This window comes from Chanos chanos, chromosome 7 (genome assembly GCF_902362185.1).
Source record: "Chanos chanos chromosome 7, fChaCha1.1, whole genome shotgun sequence".
Lineage (NCBI taxonomy): Eukaryota > Metazoa > Chordata > Actinopteri > Gonorynchiformes > Chanidae > Chanos > Chanos chanos.
In genome coordinates, this window is record NC_044501.1 from 48,428,085 (window position 1) to 48,451,405 (window position 23,321).

Below are 23,321 nucleotides of genomic sequence, written 5' to 3' on the forward strand. Positions count from 1 at the left end.
GTGTGTGTGTGTGTGTGTTTTCTGTCCACAGCTCGTTCGTTCACTCTGACGGAGATTATCACCATGGCGGTCGTGGCAGGACTCATCGTTGTGGCTGTGCTGTTCGCTGCCACCACATGTGCGGTTCGCTCGCGCTCTAACAGACTGGAGGCCAGGCAGCCGTTGCTGGGCGACCAGTATCAGCGCTATGACGACCATGACAAGCACTCTGACAAGACTCAGTCTGTTGTTTAAATGTTCCTGTGCAAACCTTTCTGCAACCTGTTTTTTTTTTTGTTTTTTTTCTGTTGTGTCTCTGGAATACAGGGCTGTGGGAAACACAGTACAAAGTAAAAGGTTACTGTAGTCTCATTACTTTTCTATGTAACAAAGAAGTGTAACACGTTACAGTTTCAACTCTTGGAAGCACATTATCAGTACTGACAGAACCAGAAATCTGTTACTTGCGTCACACATATATTTCTAAGTAAATAATATTAATCCTGAGGAATACATTTAAAAGATGGATTTTGTTCATATAATTACACCCTTGCGTGAAGTCTCTGTGTCACTTCTCTGGACAGCTGGCAAAGGCTCGCAAGGCCAGTCAGAACAGCAGTTCTGTCAGTACAGAGTCTCTCTCTCTGTTTTTGACCAGAACCTGTGACGAGGCCTCTCAGCCACAGTTCTCCACTGCTGATCTCAGAGAGAAACAGGCTGTCCAGCACATTATCTGACACACACGTCTGTATCTGACACACACGTCTGCTAATGACACACACGTCTGTATCTGACACACACGTCTGTATCTGACACACACGTCTGTTAATGACACACACGTCTGTTAATGACACACACGTCTGTATCTGACACACACGTCTGTTAATGACACACACGTCTGTTAATGACACACACGTCTGTATCTGTCACACACGTCTGTTAATGACACACACGTCTGTATCTGACACACACGTCTGTTAATGACACACACGTCTGTTAATGACACACACGTCTGTATCTGACACACACGTCTGTTAATGACACACACGTCTGTTAATGACACACACGTCTGTTAATGACACACACGTCTGTATCTGACACACACGTCTGTTAATGACACACACGTCTGTATCTGACACACACGTCTGTATCTGACACACACGTCTGTTAATGACACACACGTCTGTATCTGACACACACGTCTGTTAATGACACACACGTCTGTATCTGACACACACGTCTGTTAATAACACACACGTCTGTATCTGACGCACACGTCTGTATCTGACACACACGTACCGCCTCACTGATGAGGAAGCAGAAGGAGATCAGCCTAAACAGTGGTTTATGTGCTGAGCAAGGTCATAAGACTGTCTGGCTGTTGTTAGTATGATGTTGGACTATTTGACTACTGTACAGTCTCTTTTGTTTTATTGTTATTTATGAAGATATATTTTTGAGGCGGTCCTTTACTCATTGGTCATTATGTAGTGACAGAAAGTGAGGAATGACTTGGTACGTGTATATTTACTTAATGTGTGGTTGGAACACCAATAAACTACTGAAAGGAAAACTGGGTGTCTTCCTTGTACTTTCCAGTCTATAGATTTGTATGGGTTATAGAGAAAAAAAATGAAGAACAAAAGTAATTATTATATATCATATAAAATACAATAAAGTGTAAAATGTAACATAACTGTGTGTTATTTAATGTTTTATTTCAAAATGTGATTATTTGCGCTTTGTTTAGTATATTGTGTGTGTGTGTGTGTGCGTGTGTGCGTGTGTGTGAAAGAGAGAGCGGGAGGGGGAGTACTCAGCAGGCTTATCTGTCGCCATTTGACGCGCAATCTGTTTGAATGCAATTTCAAAGTTACGCCACTAGATGGAAGCAGTGTAAAATTACGCAAAGAGCTGAGCCTTGACTGGGACTGTGGGTGGGAATGATGGTGAAATACACTCTCACCTTAGTTTCATAGCTCATGTTTAAACGAGCTAGTACCATAAATGGAAATAATCGTGGTAGATTATTGCCCAAGCGCCAGTAAACAAAACATTCTGGACGCATGGGCCGTGAGGAAAGATGAGCGTGTGTGGGTTTAGAAAATATGATTACAGTTGGTCAACGTAATAAAATGTAGCACAGTTCATTTAATCAAAATGGGTTTTTTTCAAAGGACATTGAGAGCCACTCTGTTATGCGTTGGTTATCTACTGTTTACGGTAAATGGGCGTTTCTTTAGGGCGGAGGGCGGAGGGTGGGCGGTGGTTCACCTGTCTTGGGTGTAAAGTGGTGTAAAGTTACAGTGGAAATCCCGTAGTGGTCAGGCAGCGCGTTGTTTTAGTCTGTTCCAGACCGACCTTTGTACTAGTGGCGCAGCTGGTCACCGGTAGTCAGGCGGAGGCTTGTTTCTCACCCGGTCCTGGGTATGCAGTGAACTTTACTGGCTTTCTGTTTGTTTGTTTGTTTGTTTTCAAAGAAATACTGACTGCATAGCCACCCCACGTTCTGCTGCTAAGAACTTTTCCAGCAGTCGTGTACGGATGGAGTGAAACTATTTCTTGGTTTATTTATCAGAGTGCAATATGGAATTGTTTCGTGCCGAAATTGCTTGGGAACTTCGTGCTGTTTAAGTGAAGAAAAGTCTGACGTTCTCGCAGCCTTTATAGCTGATACTGGGAGTAACTGTGAAGTCTTGTAGCGTTATTTACTACCGTGCGCTGCCATCTGTCGCTTTAGTGTCTCCGCTATGGAAGAGGACAATCATCTCCCGAACTTCAAGGATCTGGAAACTAAACTGGGTCGCAAAGTCCCCGAGAGTTTGGTTCGGTCTCTCACTGACGGAGATTTTAAGTGGAAAAGTGATACCAAATCCACGGAAAACCATTCAGCCTCTAACGACGTAAAGCGACTGGAAAGCAAGATGTTATTTTTAAAACAGGAAATGGTGAGTAATGCAGGAGCGTGAGTGGGTCATGTAGTATCTGTGGAATCAGTGTTGTCTACTGTATTTTGAGGAATGTGAAAAAGACCTAGCCTACAGTTTGCCTGGCTGACAGACCGTTTCTTGTCCAGAACCAGGAACTGAGCTGTCTACCTTATATTTTTATGCAGTTACAGTGGCTAAAAGCGTAGTCTAGCCTGGATCCCGTAAATACTTTGGAAGCGTCATTTGGCCCGAGTTGTGTTTATGTAGGCTATAGAGGTGGCCTATTTGTTGACCAGTAGCACCATGGCGCACGGAAAGTTGGTGTAAATGGACGTGTATGTGCATTGCGTCGGCTGGTCTATGTCCGTGCTGTTGTTTGCATTGGCAAATTAACCGCAATCGGACCTCTGGCAAAAGCCGGCGAGTCCATGCGCCATTCTGTGGAACCCGGCAATTACAGCGCTGCAGACTGGCGTCGGGCTGCGTGTTTGTCAATGGAAATGTATGTAATAATCTACAAAAGATCCTAAACCTACAATTACACGTTCATTTTCACTAACATACAGGGGACCAGACATATGCACTATGGATATGGTTTTAATTGGGTAGATTTATAGGACCTGTTGTGTAAAGAAACACCTCCGTTTTAATAAAAGTGCATAAGACCACAGGCCGTTTGTGTTCCATGGGGCAGCAGAGACAGTTTCTCAGTCATTTGCATGAGCACTCACTGCTATTCACCCATTAGCACCATCCTTCACCCACCCACTCTCACTGTGACCACAAACTAACCCTCACTTGCTCTCTGTCAAACTATTATGCGTGCGTTTGTGTGTGTGTGTGAGAGAGAGAGAGAGCGAGAGAGAGCGCTGGTGACTGTTAAAATATTAACACTGTTGTGCCCAACCCATAGAAACCATGGACACCCAGACAGGCATTTGGCAGTGCCTTACAAAGACAGCCTGGTGTGTGTGTCGGAGTGTATGAGAGAAAGAGAGAGAGAGAGAGAGAGAGAGAGAGAGAAACGCAGAGCAGAGCAGTTCTGAAGCCCCTGACAGAAGGTGTGTGATTAGGCGGTGTCACCATATGGTGGGTGCAGGCTAAGTGTCCTGAGTCTGAATCTAACATGAACCCCCCCCCCCCCCCCCCCCCCCCCCAACACACACACACACACACACACACACACACACTGACCTCAGTGTGTGCTCAGACAAGGGGCTTACTGCCTCTGCAGTGCTGTTGCTGCCCTGCTCCATCTGAGAGAGAGGGAATGTCTCTACAGAGGGAATGTCTCTACAGAGGGAATAACTTTACAGAGGGAATGTCTTTACAGAGGGAATGTCTTTACAGAGGGAATGTCTCTACAGAGGGAATGTCTCTACAGAGGGAATAACTTTACAGTGGGAATGTCTCTACAGAGGGAATGTCTCTACAGAGGGAATGTCTCTACAGAGGGAATGTCTTTACAGAGGGAATGTCTCTACAGAGGGAATGTCTCTACAGAGGGAATGTCTTTACAGAGGGAATAACTTTACAGAGGGAATGTCTTTACAGAGGGAATGTCTTTACAGAGGGAATGTCTCTACAGAGGGAATGTCTCTACAGAGGGAATGTCTCTACAGAGGGAATAACTTTACAGTGGGAATGTCTCTACAGAGGGAATAACTTTACAGTGGGAATGTCTCTACAGAGGGAATGTCTCTACAGAGGGAATGTCTTTACAGAAGGGGTAGTCTGAGGTGGATAGTTAAGGATTTGCAGGTTCAGAAAGACTCCATGGTGGAATATGAATTCAGACCATCTTCAATGGCCTTAGCAGACTGATGTATTTACAGCATGACTTTACATTTGTGAGTCTCTGTTCTCACAGTCAAGGTCCATTGGTGCTGTGGAGCTTATGTGTCCAGAGGTTCTGATCCAACTCCTGCTCAGTCTGCACTGCAAAGACAAACCTTGGAGTCTGTTAGTGGAGTGTGGGCTGCTGTCTACTCCACAGTTGTAAAATGGCTAATTTCTGCTGTCAGATGGTACACTCTCCACTTAATCTCTAATCCAATCTGTGTGGCCATGTGTGTGTGTGTGTGTGTGTGTGTGTGTGTCTGATGGGAAGCTGAGGGTGGGATACGTCTGGTATGGTCGTGACTGCAACACAACAGGAGCATCAAACACAGGGAAAGTTTTGGCTGCAAGTAAATGAAGAGAGTAATACAGTGACAGACCTGAGAGAGAGACATTTCTGTTCGCCTTGACTGACAGAGAGAGCGCTCCTCCAGCCCTAACTGAGAGACAGAGAGAGAGACAGAGACAGCAAGAGATGTCTCTGTTGGTGGAGCCTGTCTCTGTGTATTGTAAAGAGCCAATGCTGTATTTGCAGTGACAGAGATGTGGTTGACTGCGCATTACGCAGCCTGTGGGCTCAGAGCAAACAGTGACTGTATTATAGGCCGCCACACACTCTGACACACAGGGCGATGCTTTACTCAGTCAGCTGTGAAGACTCGCAGATCAGACATCTCACCAGCCAACCCACCGAAACTCTCCCTAATCAACCAGAAAATCCGCATCTGGAGGGTTTGGTGAATGGACCATTTCTGTGTTCTTTAATGCCAGTCAGAAAACACTGTGACCACAGGGAGAGGAGCCCACTCTGTGTAGTTCCTGAAGTTGTAGTTAAGGGGGGTTGTACTGCAGTCACTTAAGCTTCGGGAGTGTCGTCAAGATCACAGGTGAAGGAATCAGAGAGTGAGAATGTTTGTTTGCTTTGTGTTGAGTCGGCCATTACTCAACAAGTGGAAGTGTTAGTCAGAGAGAGAACAGTGAGAACCTGTTTGACAGGATGGGCACCCCTCAGCTGTTTTTCATATGGGGGGGGGCACTGATTTCTGTAATTTAGAATAAATGAATTCACACTAGTTATTCTGTAAGCATAGAGGTCTCGTTTTATAACACGAGTCAGAGCGAACCACGCATCTGAAAAAAGACACGACATAAAGGGGACGTCAAACTATTTCAGAAACAGACACTGGGCATGATATTACATCAGCACCAGAGGAAAATGCCTCCTGCACATTTGATCAGTTCGTAAACTCACTTTAGTGTTTTTTTTTTTTTTTTATCAAAGACAATTTTTCAGTGTGAAATTAAGTCTCACAATCAAATGACCACAGCAGCTCTGGGAACTTTGACACAGACAAAACCAGGATTCATACATTCTACCACGTAACCGTTGGTGGATGTTTATGTCTATGTTTCATCACATGAACAGTTGAAAACCAAACTGTCGCTTCTCGTCCAAACCTTTACAAAGCTCCACACCGTCCTCTCACCGCTCTCTTCTTTCAGACGTTTGGACTCACAGCGCAGGTTCCAGACAGGGACACTTCTAACCGCTGTCCTTTTTGTCTCAAACCCAGGCACTTTTACGCGCCATCGACGTCAAGCTGATGCACCAGCTGCTGTCAATCAACGAGGGCATCGAGTCCATTCGCTGGGTGATGGAGGACAGGGCGAGCGTGGCGAGTCACGGGAGCAGTTTGACGGGCAGTCTCTACAGCCTGTCGGACAGTCAGGATGCCTCGCAGGGCGGGAGCTGCAGCAGTCTTCATGATGGCAGCGATGGCTTAGACGGGATTTCGGTGGGCAGTTATCTGGACATGCTGGGAGGATCTTCTCCCAACGACCTCTCCGACAGCTTCACCGAAAAGTCCATGTATGAGGAGGATGCCTTTAAAAAGAACTCCACGCGCCCCAGAGTGGACACAGACGAATACTATTGTTTTGGATAAACACGGCTAGCGGCCACGCTAACCGCCAAAGCCATAAGTGAGGGAAACAGAGAATCTGTTGCCATTGGCTGGAGATTTGGGGGTCAGTGGTGACCTGACAATGCTTTACCCATTAAAGGCAGACTGTGTCTGTGGTCCAGTGCACACAGCCCTCCGTTTTTTGTTTGTGCTGCTGATCTGTGTTTGATTATGTTAAAAACACCTCTGTAAGGGGAGAGTCACCTTCTCCAGTTCACCTCAGATCCTTCACACCAAAGTCACACTATCACCACACACTCTCTCCCGCACACCACCCCGAGTGACCTTCACCTGACCTCTGGACAGAGCGGGAAACCTTCCCCCTGCAACAAGATTTATGACACATCTGCTTTTTCACAGAGAGAAAGAGTGAGGGAGAAAGGAGGTGTGTGTGTGTGGATACAGTGTGTGTGTGTGTGTGTGTGGATAGGGTGATGTGTTTGTTCTGTAAAGTTATTCTGATATATAATCTTGAGATTACAGTGTTTGCTGTCATAACCCAATTGTGCTTAACATTTAATTTCTGTTTTGGGATGAGAGTCATAGTTTGCATGATCCTCCAAAGATTACTGTGATATCTCAGTGTCTTCAGCGAACCTGGCATGGAGTCATACTCTGACAGCCAGGCCAAGGGATGAAAAGGTTGCCTGGGCATTAAGTGTGTCTCCATGACGACACAGAGACTAAAACATACAACATCACCACCCTGAGGAAAGCCACCAATGCTGTGGTGCATGTAGGAGCCTGCCAGCTTCTCAGACGCAGAACATAGCCATAGGACAGACTTCTCTGTTTGGAAAGATCTGCAAAGATTGTAGATTTTTTTTGTTTGTTTGTTTGTTTGTTTAACATTACAGTGGATACTCATCACTGTCACCACATAATGGAAATGTAAGCTTTCTGTATGAACGTTGATATGGGGTTGCTATGTTGTACTAGGCAGTGTATGTGAATGCCTGTGAAGTGTGTGTGAATGCCTGTGTAATGTGTGTGTGAATGCCTGTGTAATGTGTGTGAATGCCTGTGTAGTGTGTGTTGTGAATGCCTGTGTAATGTGTGTGTGAATGCCTGTGTAGTGTGTGTTGTGAATGCCTGTGTAGTGTGTGTTGTGAATGCCTGTGTAGTGTGTGTTGTGAATCCCTGTGTAGTGTGTGTGTTGTGAATGCCTGTGTAATGTGTGTGTGAATGCCTGTGTAGTGTGTGGTATGAATGCCTGTGTAGTGTGTGGTGTGAATGCCTGTGTAGTGTGTGGTGTGAATGCCTGTGTAGTGTGTGGTGTGAATGCCTGTGTAGTGTGTGTGTGAATCCCTGTGTAGTGTGTGGTGTGAATGCCTGTGAAGTGTGTGTTGTGAATCCCTGTGTAGTGTGTGTGTGTGAATGCCTGTGTAGTGTGTGTTGTGAATCCCTGTGTAGTGTGTGTTGTGAATCCCTGTGTAGTGTGTGTTGTGAATGCCTATGAAGTGTGTGTTGTGAATCCCTGTGTAGTGTGTGTTGTGAATGCCTGTGTAGTGTGTGTGTGTGTGTGTGTGAATGCCTGTGTAATGTGTGTGTGAATGCCTGTGTAGTGTGTGTTGTGAATCCCTGTGTAGTGTGTGTGTGTGAATCCCTGTGTAGTGTGTGTTGTGAATGCCTGTGAAGTGTGTGTGTGTGTGTGTGTGAATGCCTGTGTAGTGTGTGTTGTGAATGCCTGTGTAGTGTGTGTTGTGAATGCCTGTGTAGTGTGTGTGAATGCCTGTGTAATGTGTGTGTGAATGCTTGTGTAATGTGTGTGTGAATGCTTGTGTAATGTGTGTGTGAATGCTTGTGTAATGTGTGTGTGAATGCCTGTGTAGTGTCTCAACACACACAGCTGCTCTTCTCATGAGCAGAACAGGCTGTAGCAGCCCAGCACAGAGCCTGTCACACTGCACACACACACTGCAGAGCCTGCCACACTGCACAAACACACTGCAGAGCCTGCCACACTGCACACACACACTGCAGAGCCTGTCACACTACACACACACACTGCAGTGTCTGACACACTACACACACACACTGCAGAGCCTGTCACACTGCACACACACTGCAGAGCCTGTCACACTACACACACACACACTGCAGTGTCTGACACACTTCACACACACTGCAGAGTCTGTCACACTACACACACACACACTGCAGAGTCTGTCACACTGCACACACACACTGCAGAGTCTGTCACACTGCACACACACACTGCAGAGCCTGCCACACTGCACACACATACTGCAGAGCCTGCCACACTGCACAAACACACTGCAGAGTCTGTCACACTCCACACACACTGCAGAGCCTGTCACACTACACACACACACTGCAGAGCCTGTCACACTACACACACACACTGCAGAGCCTGCCACACTGCACACACACACTGCAGAGCCTGTCACACTGCACACACACACTGCAGTGTCTGACACACTGCACACACACACTGCAGAGCCTGCCACACTGCACACACACACTGCAGAGCCTGTCACACTGCACACACACACTGCAGTGTCTGACACACTGCACACACATACTGCAGAGCCTGTCACACTACACACACACACACTGCCGTGTCTGACACACTTCACACACACTGCAGAGTCTGTCACACTGTGCACACACACACTGCAGTGTCTGACACACTCCACACATACTGCAGATTCTGTCACACACACACACACACACACACACACACACTGCAGTGTCTGACACACTCCACACATACTGCAGAGTCTGTCACACACACACACACACTGCAGTGTCTGACACACTCCACATATACTGCAGAGTCTGTCACACACACACACACACACACGCTGCAGTGTCTGACACACTCCACACATACTGCAGAGTCTGTCACACACACACACACACACACACACACACGCTGCAGTGTCTGACACACTCCACACATACTGCAGAGTCTGTCACACACACACACACACACACACACACTGCAGTGTCTGTAACAAGTTATTACTCTTGGCACACAGCACAGCAGCCTTCCATCACACAGCCATTCACAGTTACAACAGAAATGTTCCAGAAAAACCAGAAACCAAAAAAGGAATTTAAGACTTGAATGTTTGAGATGTCAAACTGAAATTTTATTTGTCTGTTTTACCTCTTTTTTTTTTCCTTTTTTTTTATACAAATGTAATCAGATTTTGACCACTGAAGCCAGGTTAACTGAAACTAATGGTGGTTTTTATGGGACCTCAACACAGTTTTCATCTGTTGGATTTTAATTATCTAATAATATGTTTGAGTGTGTGTTTATCTTTAAGCTTGTTTCATACTTTCCACTTGGTTGTTCATAATTTATTACATTGGTCACTGACAGGTTTTTTTTTTGGGCGGGGGGGGGGGGGGGGGTATATTGATAATATATTGTGTTTTTTGTTGGGGGGAGGGTGACATATTGATAATATATTGTGTTTTTTCTTAGTTCTCTCTTGGTGTCTTTCTTTTCTTGGAGCTTTTAAAGGGTGAGAACCTCTCAATAATGTAACTCGTCAGGTGAAACAGTTTTAGTGCCTTGACCAATGACAGAACCTTCTAGCCCTCTGCCGTCCAATGACGGAGCCTTTTATCCCTCTGCCGTCCTATGATGGAGCCTTTTAGCCCTCTGCTATCCAATGATGGAGCCTTTTGCCCTGTCATGGTCGGTGCTCATTGAAAGTTTTTATTTTCCATTTAGAGCAGTTAAACATAGCCCATCTTCTGTCTGGCATCTACAGAGGACAGAAAGCCAGATGGACACCGCTTTTGAAATTCATTGTACGTCTGAGGTCAGAACGACTAATTCTGCTCTAACAGAGACAGAAAGATCTCAATCATGCTGTGCACTTGTATTGATTTTTAATTCTTTTGTCTGCGCTGTTGATCTGAGGGGTAACTCAATCTCAAGACACACGTTATTCTGTAGAAAAACAGACGTCCCCTCTCTTCTCTGTTCTTTCTTTCTCTCTGTCTAACCAGCAAATTTCTGCGTAGGAGTCTGGGAGCCATTCATTGACAGGCTGATATGAAATCCTTTCTCCGTGGTTTTAAAACTCCTCAGAGAGTTGAGCTTCCAATGGAGGAGCAGGATTGGAGTTTTCTGATACAGCTGGAAGTGCAGAATCTGTCAAGATTGTTTGGTTTAGATAAAAATAGACAGTCTACACATGTTACCGATCAGCATGCTGGGAGACAGCCAGCAAGTACTGTCCAAAAGTACACATTACCAAAAATAGTGTTAGATTTGTTTCTGTTACATTAAGTCCTACATCAGCTAACTACCCTCTCATCAAATAATCGGAAGAAAGCGCACTGCTCTTACTGTTCTCAGATCTGTTCTTTTACAGTTTTCAGAACTGTCTTCATTTCTGCTGTCTCTGCAGTTGCAGAGAGATATTAATCTACCAGCACAACAATGTCAGCTTCAGAGGAGTTTATATATTTTATGAGAAAACCCACAAGGTTATGAGACCAGTGAAGAAACCAAAGTCTACTTGTCTCTAAAAAAAAAAAAAAAAGAAAGAAAAAAGAGCCAAAGAAAACAGTGGGAGCCATCTTAGAGAGTTTTAATTTAAACAAACCCATTATCTCCCATTCTAATCAATCCCTGAGGTGTTAGATCAGCCCACTGATCCAAGCACCTCCTGCCAAGCGCCTCCTGCCAGGAGAGAAACAGCTAGCTCCGCTAACTTGTAAGTAATGGCAGTGTGAACAGAATGGGATAAAAAAGAACAGATTTTCCTGGATGATGGTGTGTGTGCTTCGCTGAGAGTGCTGCTGGAGTTATGTTCCCCTCTATGGCTTGTCTGTCCATGGCAGCGATTAAAATGTTTATTGTTCTTCTTTTGTTTGTTCCTTTAAAAAAAAACAAAAAACCCTGCTTTGGATGTTAGCCAGGCAGCTAGCGCCTTTAAGCCGTTACCTCAGTGTGAATGTGTTTAAGCATGACTCAGATAAAGCAGTTCCCTGGTTGCTATCATAAACATCAAAGCAAAAAGATGTTATTTTCCATGGGAAGCCATTGACACTTTAGCCACTCAGGTTTTATGTACATTGTGAGCGTTGGGTCAACAACTTGTCGCCTTTGTGAAATGTTTCCGTCCTAATTCCTCTGCGTGGGGAGGAGTGTTTAGTTTAAGGGTGCACACTGAGATAAACAGGCTTTCAAACCAAAGACTCATTTTGCTTTGTGTCTACGACGTGACGCCAAGTGTTTTAATCATACTGCCTATTTACGGGCTATTGTTGGTTCGTTCAAGCAGGTGGTTTTTCATTAAAAATACGAGTTCCATGAGGGATTCTGACTTACGTCATAGACAGGCTTTGAGGATCTAATGATAGTTTCACCAGCAACAATGTGATTCTGAAACACTCCTTTCAGGCCAGCCCTTTCTTCAGAATACTGAAAGAGCTTTATGGAGAGATGAAGACTTCCTGTTGAACTCAGACAATTCACACGGAACTTCTCTCAGTTCCTGTTACAACCACACACACACACACACAAGCATGAAACAATGATTTATTCATTCCCCTGGGGTCCTGACCAGTCCCTGTGGGGCCAAGTAATTACAGCAGGAAAAATCTCCAGTCAGATCCATTAACAAATTAGACTGGCCACTGAGTCCAATCCCACAGACAGGGAAACCCAATTCCAGGGAAAACCAATACCGGGTCTTATGTGGGGACAGTCAGCACTATGGAGGAGGGTTGGTGCTAAAAGGAGCAGTGAACACTCTGTCTTCCTTTATGAACCATGCCTCCCCGTTCCATATACCTCCAGTTTTCAGAGAAAGCCACTGGTTTTGTCCTGGAGAGAGAGATCAACACCATTAACCTGAACACAGATCCAGCCTGCTCCGTTTGACACAGGTTCCAGTAGCCTAATTACAGAGACTTCATGCACTGTTCGAAAGAGTAATTCTTTGATGCTGTGTAAAGCCATTCACACATTCAATCAGTACTCTAACTCTGGAACCTAAAAAAAAAAAAATCCATAATTTTTCCCACTGACGCATAGGAGTCTGGAAAACTTCACATGATACGTGTAATGATATTGGGTTTCTGGTTTATAGATGCTTTGTGGGCCCAGTTGACTGGTGTTATAAAGGGATTCCCAGCATGGCTGAAATTCTGTCCTACCACTAACACACATATTTCATTTCAGTCTTCTCCTGACATCACTGGAAAATACTTCTAGCCGTGGGGAAAATGGTGCCACTGCAAATTCTTTATGCTTCTTGTGTGTAAAATAAGACTTTTATTGGATGGGCTCCACGCAGAACTACTATCTCACTCTGCCTATTCGCCCAGGAAGAATCTCACATCATAGCAATGATTGTTTGCAGTAGCAGTGCTGGTTGTGGTGATGTTAGCAGGAGTTGTGTTAGCTGTAGCAGTAGTGGTTGTGGTGGTATTAGCAGTAGTTGTGTTAGCTGTAGCAGTAGTGGTTGTGGTGGTATTAGCAGTAGTTGTGTTAGCTGTAGCAGTAGCAGTAGTAGTTGTGGTTGTGGTGGTATTAGCAGTAGTTGTGTTGGCAGTAGCAGTACTGGTTGTGGTGGTATTAGCAGTAGTTGTGTTAGCTGTAGCAGTAGTGGTTGTGGTGGTATTAGCAGTAGTCGTGTTAGCTGTAGCAGTAGCAGTAGTAGTAGTGGTTGTGGTGGTATTAGCAGTAGTCGTGTTAGCTGTAGCAGTACTGGTTGTGGTGGTGTTAGCAGTAGTTGTGTTAGCTGTAGCAGTAGCAGTAGCAGTAGTGGTTGTGGTGGTATTAGCAGTAGTTGTGTTGGCTGTAGCGGTAGTGGTTGTGGTGGTATTAGCAGTAGTTGTGTTGGCAGTAGCAGTACTGGTTGTGGTGGTATTAGCAGTAGTTGTGTTAGCTGTAGCAGTAGCAGTAGCAGTAGTGGTTGTGGTGGTATTAGCAGTAGTTGTGTTGGCTGTAACAGTAGTGGTTGTGGTGGTATTAGCAGTAGTTGTGTTGGCTGTAGCAGTAGTGGTTGTGGTGGTATTAGCAGTAGTTGTGTTAGCTGTAGCAGTAGTGGTTGTGGTGGTGTTAGCAGTAGTTGTGTTAGCTGTAGCAGTAGCAGTAGCAGTAGTGGTTGTGGTGGTATTAGCAGTAGTTGTGTTGGCTGTAGCAGTAGTGGTTGTGGTGGTATTAGCAGTAGTTGTGTTGGCAGTAGCAGTAGCAGTAGTAGTTGTGGTGGTATTAGCAGTAGTTGTGTTAGCTGTAGCAGTAGTTGTGTTGGCTGTAGCAGTAGTGGTTGTGGTGGTATTAGCAGTAGTTGTGGTAATATCAGTAGTAGCTGTAGTAGTATTCGCAGTAGTTGTGTTGGCTGTAGTGGTTGTGGTTGTGGTAATATTAAGTGTAGTTGTAGTAATATTGGCAGTAGTTGCGGTAGTATTAGTAGACAAGGAAATGTGAGACCATTCAGATTATACAGCAGTAGTACAGTTGGCAGGTCTTGACTGTGTACAAATACACACAGAGAAGCAGGGTTTATAGCTCTGTTAGTTGTTTGGTAATGCTGAATTGTATATTATTAGACTAGCACTGTTAATCTGGTATATTACCAGATTAGTGCTGAAAACAGTAGTTAATCGCAGTGGTCAGTGTAAAGGAATGTAGCACTGCTACCTCTATACTGGCCTGATGACAGAGGGGAAGTCAGGTCTACTGTTAGGCACGTAGGAGTCACAGGTGTGTCACTGTGCAGGTCATTTCACTATAGTTGTCCATAAGGGTCAGTTAGAGGTTATTTTCACTTGTGAAAACAAACAAGCCTGAGCTTGTATCTTAGCCTTTAGAGACTGTTTTTCATATCTGGTCTACACCCTTAAGTATACTCTTCCTGTGTTCCACACAGTAATAATGAGAAAAATGCCCCCCCCCCCCCCCATTAGCCACTCTAATTAATTTTTCTAAATGTGGTTTTCACAAACATTAGCGTTGTCACAATTTTTCTGCCAAAACAAACATTCCCTAGCACTGATGGAGAATACTGTCGTCCAGAGGGAGGTTTCTATCCTAATCTGACAGAAGAGAGAAGAAGAGAGCACGTTTGATGAGCTGTCCTGCTGACAGTGTCTTTCATCAGAACTTGAGAGACAAATACTGACACAATAAAAACACAAACAGTTTGAAAGCCTGTCGTCATCTGCATGGGTCCAAACAGTGGGCTGAAAGCCTGTCATCGTCTGCATGGGTCCGTTTTCTCACATTCACAGCTTGGATTGTCAATTGTCCCATATTCTCCTCACTTGTCCTGTGTGTTAAATTACTGGATATCGAAATGGAATAACCACTGGATCTATTTAGAGTCAACAAGAACGTCTAAACATGCATATGCACTGATCTCAGGTCAGATTCTTCATCAAATCCATGGACCAGTGGTTTTCAACTCCGGGCCTGCCCCCTTCCCCCCAAACTGTCCCACCCCTGCACCCTGAAGAACTTTGCCTGAAGCCTCCATTATCACAGCTGACTGAGCCAATCAAGGGGGCTGATGATGAGTGGAACTGCTGCTCAGTGTGTATCCCAGGGCTCAGGCCAGCAGTGACACACCTGATTTCACTGATCACCTTATCATCACACCTTTGATTAGCCCAATCAGCTGTGATAACAGAGGCTTAAACCAAAGACAGGCAAAGTGCAGGGATGACCCCTGGACCGGAGCTGAAAACTACGGCCGTAGGCTCAGTATACTGTCTGTGCTGATCCAGTGTCACTCATACGGCCATAGATCAGAGGGGTTACATAAATAAAATGGTAACACGAATCCGTCTGCCAAAAGTCCAAAGGGGAAAAACAGCTGTGTTTAGTCCAGCCCCCTGAGTTCCCATGCATCTGAAATGGGTTCATTTAAGTAGCAAGACAATATAGATTAAGATAGATCTGTGTATACAGAATGTATCATGGAGGGATGAATGGAAAATTTGACAACCCCTAAACACAGTCAACCTCATATTCACAAAACAACCTCATACTCACAAAACAACCTGATACTCATAACAGAGCCAACCTTTGACTGACGGCATAGCCACTTTTACGAGCTAGTGTCTTTACATGTGTCAGGCATGATTTACATAATGACTAGATACAGTAGGTGCATATCTGAGCTGACAGGAGAAAACAGAGAGTCCCAATAAGGACATGTGGTAGTCGTAAGTACCGTCACATGACTGTGAGAGTCACACAACATGTGTCGAGAATCAAACTTACAACCAAAAAACAAACAGATACTGATCACACCGTCATCCTATACTAGACATCTGAACTAAATTTGATATATTTATGTCATAGCGTTGGTATATCACTGACCTCACAGGGGTAAAAAAACAAGCCTGATTTAATCATGCTTTTCCAACACTGTTACCCTGCACTGTCAGACAGAGCACAATACTAAAAAAGCCAACATAAAGCACATGATTAGGTGGAAAGGTCGCTGTATTTTTGATTTAATCTGAGTTTATCGATGTCATTATTTTGAGTTTAATGATGCACAGATAAATGACCTGTTCTGAACTGTTCATTGTCTCTGTTCTATGGTCTCTCTCTCTTCCTCCTTGGTTTCATAACTCCCATTATGTAATTGGCCTGGTTGCCACTGAACTTTAATCCCTGAAAACCAGTCTAACCAGTGGCGAGGAGTGTGCTGATATGGATTACACACACAGGGCAGATAAAGTGTCTGAGCACTTTGAGCCCCCCTGAGGAACAGGAAATCACTAAACGAGTGTGTGTTACTCACTAAATGAGTGTGTGTTACTCATACGTTAGCACACACATGACCTTTTGACTCTCCCTGGGTCTGATCATTATCTGACACACCTGTCTCTGGAATGTGTGTGTGCGTGTGTGTGTGTGTGTGATTGCATGCTTTTGATTCAGAGGAGGTATAGAAATGTGGTCTCCATCAGCCCTCCTCACAGACTGTTCTATAGATATGAAAATGTGATTATTTATTAATTAATTGATTGATTGATTGATTGATTGATTGATTTTCGCAGGGTAAAATGATTTTGAGGTAAGTTGGGGGTAAAATGGTTTTGAGGTGAGTTGTGGGTTTAATGGTTTTGATGTGAGTTGTGGGTTTAATGGTTTTGATGTGGGTTGTGGGTTTAATGGTTTTGATGTGAGTTGTGGGTTTAATGGTTTTGATGTGGGTTTAATGGTTTTGATGTGAGTTGTGGGTTTAATGGTTTTGATGTGAGTTGTGGGTTTAATGGTTTTGATGTGAGTTATGAGTTTAATGGTTTTGATGTGAGTTTAATGGTTTTGATGTGAGTTGTGGGTTTAATGGTTTTGATGTGAGTTGTGGGTTTAATGGTTTCGATGTGAGTTGGGGAGTGTCAGAAAAACAGGGGTTGTTGATCACAATGAATGAATGAAAGATTCGTATCCATGACAATCTGAGTCATTTAATGATGTGTTTTTATGTCAAACTTTTTTAGTTTTAGCTTTAGGAGCATTAGAAGGCAAATGCTTCCTCCTCTCTCTTTCACTCTCTCTCTCTTTCACTCTCTCTCTCTCTCTCTCTCTCTCCATCAGAGCAGGATATTCAGTATATTTTATGTACAGATTTTTCTCAGCTATACTAGGACCATAAAGAGGCCACAATACACACACACACACAGAGAAACACAGTTCCAGCCCCTGTATGATGAAAAGGATCCTCTGTGCTCTGAGGAGATGCAGTGTGCGCGTGGAGAAGCTCAGAACTGGGTGGGAGGGGAGAGGGAGATGACCTGTGGAATGGGTTTGCAATCACTTACAGTTTATTCATCTTAGTTTTCAGCCAAATACAGTATTTGGGTTGTCTTGTTTTCTGAATGTTTGTTCATTATTTAATGTTAGTAAACAGAATATATACTGTGGTGTAATGTACGTAACCTCTGTCCAGATCTGGTCCTCCAGGAAACAACCAAAGCCCAGACTTTACTTTGATTTGACAGTCAGAGCACCTTACTTACCAAGACACACAACTTTCTCTGCATTTTTTATCAGTAACCTCTCCAAATTCTGTTTGTTTTCCTCCAGTCCAGACCTTATTGTTACATATGCTGGAGTGTAAAAAGGAAAGTCCCTTGAGCTCCGGCCTCCTGTCTGAGAGAGACTGAAATAATTGTGCTTTTTGCCGGAGCTGCGCAGAGCAGTATGTCACGGTCACATTCTCTTCAGTGTCAAACAGAGCAGTACATCATGACCATGACCACACTCTCTTCAGTATCAAACAGAGCAGTACATCACGGTCACACTCTCTTCAGTGTCAAACAGAGCAGTACATCACAGTCACGGTCACACTCTCTTCAGTGTCAAACAGAGCAGTACATCACAGTCATGGTCACACTCTCTTCAGTGTCAAACAGAGCAGTACATCACAGTCATGGTCACACTCTCTTCAGTGTCAAACAGAGCAGTACATCACAGTCATGGTCACACTCTCTTCAGTGTCAAACAGAGCAGTATGTCACGGTCACATTCTCTTCAGTGTCAAACAGAGCAGTACATCACGGTCATGCTCTCTTCAGTGTCAAACAGAGCAGTATGTCATGGTCACATTTTCTTCAGTGTCAAACAGAGCAGTATGTCACAGTCACCCTCTCTTCAGTGTCAAACAGAGCAATATGTCACGGTCACGCTCTCTTCAGTGTCAAACAGAGCAGTATGTCACGGTCATGCTCTCTTCAGTGTCAAACAGAGCAGTATGTCACGGTCACACTCTCTTCAGTGTCAAACAGAGCAGTATGTCATGGTCATGCTCTCTTCAGTGTCAAACAGAGCAGTATGTCACGGTCATGCTCTCTTCAGTGTCAAACAGAGCAGTATGTCACGGTCACGCTCTCTTCAGTGTCAAACAGAGCAGTATGTCACGGTCATGCTCTCTTCAGTGTCAAACAGAGCAGTATGTCACGGTCACACTCTCTTCAGTGTCAAACAGAGCAGTATGTCATGGTCATGCTCTCTTCAGTGTCAAACAGAGCAGTATGTCACGGTCATGCTCTCTTCAGTGTCAAACAGAGCAGTATGTCACGGTCACGCTCTCTTCAGTGTCAAACAGAGCAGTATGTCATGGTCACTTTTTCTTCAGTGTCAAACAGAGCAGTATGTCACAGTCACCCTCTCTTCAGTGTCGAACAGAGCAATATGTCACGGTCACGCTCTCTTCAGTGTCAAACAGAGCAATATGTCACGGTCACGCTCTCTTCAGTGTCAAACAGAGCAGTATGTCACGGTCATGCTCTCTTCAGTGTCAAACAGAGCAGTATGTCACGGCCACACTCTCTTCAGTGTCAAACAGAGCAGTGCATCACTGTCATGCTCTCTTCAGTGTCAAACAGAGCAGTACATCACAGTCACACTCTCTTCAGTGTCAAACAGAGCAGTACATCACGGTCACGGTCACACTCTCTTCAGTGTCAAACAGAGCAGTATGTCACGGTCATGCTCTCTTCAGTGTCAAACAGAGCAGTATGTCATGGTCACACTCTCTTCAGTGTCAAACAGAGCAGTACGTCACGGTCACACTCTCTTCAGTGTCAAACAGAGCAGTACATCACAGTCACGGTCACACTCTCTTCAGTGTCAAACAGAGCAGTACATCACAGTCATGGTCACACTCTCTTCAGTGTCAAACAGAGCAGTACATCACGGTCATGCTCTCTTCAGTGTCAAACAGAGCAGTATGTCACGGTCATGCTCTCTTCAGTATCAAACAGAGCAGTATGTCACGGTCATGCTCTCTTCAGTGTCAAACAGAGCAATATGTCACGGTCATGCTCTCTTCAGTGTCAAACAGAGCAGTACATCACGGTCATGCTCTCTTCAGTGTCAAACAGAGCAGTATGTCACGGTCATGCTCTCTTCAGTGTCAAACAGAGCAGTATGTCACGGTCACACTCTCTTCAGTGTCAAACAGAGCAGTACATCACGGTCATGCTCTCTTCAGTGTCAAACAGAGCAGTATGTCACGGTCATGCTCTCTTCAGTGTCAAACAGAGCAGTATGTCACGGTCACGCTCTCTTCAGTGTCAAACAGAGCAGTATGTCACGGTCACATTCTCTTCAGTGTCAAACAGAGCAGTATGTCACGGTCATGCTCTCTTCAGTGTCAAACAGAGCAGTACATCACGGTCATGCTCTCTTCAGTGTCAAACAGAGCAGTATGTCACGGCCATGCTCTCTTCAGTGTTAAAAAAGACTCCATTACACTGAGGAAGAGCAGCTGAAACAAGTGGATGTGCTAAGAAAAGGGAGGGACAGAGAGAGAAAGAGAGAGAGAGAGAGACAGAAATGAGAAATACTCACAGAGGGTGTGCTGCCTGGCTGGTGTGATAATTTGATAAATTAAATTTGAGTACAGTTTACACTGAGCACTGTGGATTATTATAACTGTAATATCACTGTAGATTACTATAACTTCATTATCACTGTAGATTATTACTACTGTAACAGAAGATTATTGTAACTGTTGTCCAGTTGCCCTTCACTTAACCCTTCTTGGATAACTGTAATATCACTGTAGATTACTATAACTGTAATATCACAGTAGATTAATATAGCCGTAATATCACAGTATATTGTTATAACTGTAATATCACTGTAGATTATTATTCTGTACTATCACCGTAGATTATTATAACTAATATCACAATAGATTATTATAACTGTAATATCACAGTAGATTATTATTCTGTAATATCACTGTAGATTACAATATCACAGTGATGAGTATTTTTGTTGCTCATGTATTTTATTGGTTGATTGTATTTAGAAAATAACAGCTCTTTCATTGTTCCCAGCGTTTGATTCTGTTCCTGTCATGTCCAGACAGATGTGTCGTGTTCTTTCACAATGTGCTTTATGGTGTCATAAGTGTGTGTGTGGAGTGCTTTGTCTGGACCTGTTACCGGGCCATGGATTCGAGATTCTCACAGGTCTGAAAGCGACTTGTCACTCACAGGAGAAGCAGGGCTAATATGGCTGCAGTCTCACACCAGCTGACAGACGCAAATCAGTGTTTTACTGACTCCTACAGCTCAATTTAGCCTCCTGCAAAACTCTTAAAAACTATCACTAAACTGCCGAAAGGTCTCCTATAGCTCAGCAAACAAACACACACACACACACACACACACACACACACATAATCACATGTACACACACACACACACACAAGCTTCTCGCTGTCAAATCCCTCTTGCACTTGCTGAAAGAGCAGACTAGAAAGCATGAGCTGAGTGGGGTGTTATCGCTCCCACTGCTGCGGATGAGGGCTTTGGACTGTAATGTCCGCTGGGAGGTTATTAGCGCTCTTGGAAAGGCTTCCTCTGCCAAGCTTTTCTCCACTTATGCAGAACTGAGGTTTTTCCGACATCAAAACAGATCATTTACACTTGAACAGGCCTGTGGAATGTGTTCTCTTCCTGTGTGTGAACCTCTGAATGTCAGATACACTAACCCTCCAACTTCACCCCATGGTCCCTTTTACTGCCATTACTGAATGAGAGACCATAAACCATAGGACAATATACCGCAGTCCAACTCAAGACTGAAACACTGAACTGTCATTCCAACACCCAAAGCACTAAGTAAACAGATTCTTAAAAATGCTGTTTTATGATAATTAACTTTAATAATACTGTGCTATATTCTTCCTTTCTGTCTTAGAATCAACTTTCTGAAAGCCAACTTTAAAATAATAAAATAATAAAATATAAAATAAAATAATGCTTCTTTCCATCTTCTCTCAAGTTGGAAAAAGTTGTACAAGAAAGAAATGACTGTGTGAACACTGGGGGAGGGCTGGGGTGTGTGTGTGTGTGTGTGTGTGTGTGTGTATGACTGTGTGTGCCCGTCTGTCTGTCTGTCTGTGTATGACTGTGTGTGTGTGTGTATGTATGTGTGTGTGTGTGTCTGATTATAATGCCATGTGTCAGACCACGGGTTCTGTGGTCTGGACCCACCCAGCCCTCCCCAAATGAGAGTCAATGAGAGTCTGTCTCTGTTCTGGGATCAGTCTCCCCCAACACAATGTGTTCTGCAGGAAAATTGAAACAGATCTCTCTCTCTCTCTGTCTCTCTCTCTCTCTTCCTCTCTCTGTCTGTCTGTCTCTCTCTGTCTGTCTGTGTGTTGTGGTTTTGTGTGCTGGGAGTCCTGTTCATTGTAATGCAGTCATGCCTGGGGCCAGAGCAGAGGCTCCACGTCAGAGACCCTGATGAGAGAAGCAGCTGTCCCCTCACTCTGGATCTGACACTCTGCTCTCCAGCACACTGGAGTATGGGCACTCTGGTGAATTATGGGGTTTGTAGTGTTGCTCACCAGCACACTGGAGTATGGGCACTCTGGTGAATTATGGGGTTTGTAGTCTTGCCACATGACTGTGTATGGGGCTTTTCACACAGCTCATGCTCCACAGCCTAAGACCATCATGCTTAACAAGACAAATAGTCATATTACAGCAGAAAGTGATTAGACTGTGAGTAAAGATATTTAATGGGTTCTGTTTTATATCTGCCTTTTGGTGCTTATATTAAATCAGGGCTTTTTCCAAGCTGCTGCTTGTTCTCTGTGTTAATTAACACATGAGAGAATGGCTCATCAGTGTCTGTGTTTGCCAGTAACAGAGGTGCTAATTAGCGACTGGTGATGTATGAGTGTTGTTACTGATTACCTAAGTTATAGACTAGAGCTTGTGTCACCATACTACTCCAGGCACTCATAGGTGTGTGTGTGTGTGCGTGCGTGTGTGTGTGTCTGTGTGTGTGTGCGTGTGTGTGTGTGTATGTGTGCGTGTGTGTATGTGTGTGTATGTGTGCGTGTGTGTATGTGTGTGTATGTGTGTGTGCGTGTATGTGTGTGTGTGTGTGTGTGTGTGTGTGTGTGTGTGTGTCTGCGTGTGCGTGTGCGTGTATGTGTGACTGTGTGCGTGCATGTGTATGTGTGTGTGCGTGTATGTGTGTGTGTATGTGTGTGTGAGTGTGTGTGTGTGAGTGTATGTGTGTGTGTGAGTGTATGTGTGTGTATACGTTCATGCCCGTATATGATTGTGTCCTTGCTGTTTCTGTGGCCTAAACTGCCTTCTGTCCATAGAGGGTCTTTTCATAATTATATGTTTGCATGGTTTGTATTTACAACATTTCCTGCTGATATGAAGTGTCATGTGGATAAAGCGGTGCCGTGTGGAGTCAGTGAAAAAGAAGAACGGAATGGGAGAGGGGTTTTTGAGGAGAGATGACTGAGGATAATCCTGGAGAGGATGTCGGTGATTGCTGGTCGTCTGCGTAATGGGTTTGATTTGATGTCATTAGAGGTTTAATCTGGTCACTGTGTTACTATGTCAGCAGCTATTTAACGCAAAGGCCTTCTTTGGTTATTCCGTTCCTCTCTCTCTTTCTTTCTCTCCCTCTCTCTTTCCTTCTCTCTTCCTCTCTCTCTCTTTCTCTCCCTCTCTCTCTCTCTCTCTCATCCTCTCCCTCTCTCATCCTCTCCCTCTCTCTCTCTCTCTCTCTCTCTCTCATCCTCTCCCTCTCTCATCCTCTCCCTCTCTCTCTCTCATCCACTCCCTCTCTCTTTCCCTCTCTCTCTCTCTCTCTCTCTCTCTC

The 23,321-nt window shown here is 44.4% G+C and overlaps 2 protein-coding genes across 2 annotated transcripts in view; both read left to right on the forward strand.

Moving 5' to 3' along the window:
• The window catches only part of LOC115816957 (5,6-dihydroxyindole-2-carboxylic acid oxidase-like), a 9,210-nt gene extending 8,976 nt beyond the window's left edge, over positions 1-234 (forward strand). Inside the window, exon 7 of the mRNA XM_030780153.1 lies at positions 32-234. Within this exon, the coding sequence (XP_030636013.1) occupies positions 32-234 (203 nt within the window). The remainder of the gene's footprint in view (positions 1-31) is intronic.
• A 2,495-nt stretch (positions 235-2,729) lies between these two features.
• lurap1l (leucine rich adaptor protein 1 like) lies at positions 2,730-6,694 on the forward strand. The gene is made up of 2 exons (XM_030780951.1): positions 2,730-2,927; positions 6,323-6,694. The coding sequence occupies exons 1-2, from the start codon at positions 2,730-2,732 to the stop codon at positions 6,692-6,694; spliced, it is 570 nt and encodes a 189-aa protein (XP_030636811.1).
• The last annotated feature ends 16,627 nt before the right edge of the window (positions 6,695-23,321 follow it).

Coding starts and splice junctions, on each gene's coding strand:
- lurap1l (XM_030780951.1), top strand. CDS start 2,730: ATGGAAGAGGACAATCATCTCCCGAACTTCAAGGATCTGGAAACTAAA. Junction 2,928..6,322: donor TATTTTTAAAACAGGAAATG/GTGAGTAATGCA, acceptor TCTCAAACCCAG/GCACTTTTACGCGCCATCGA.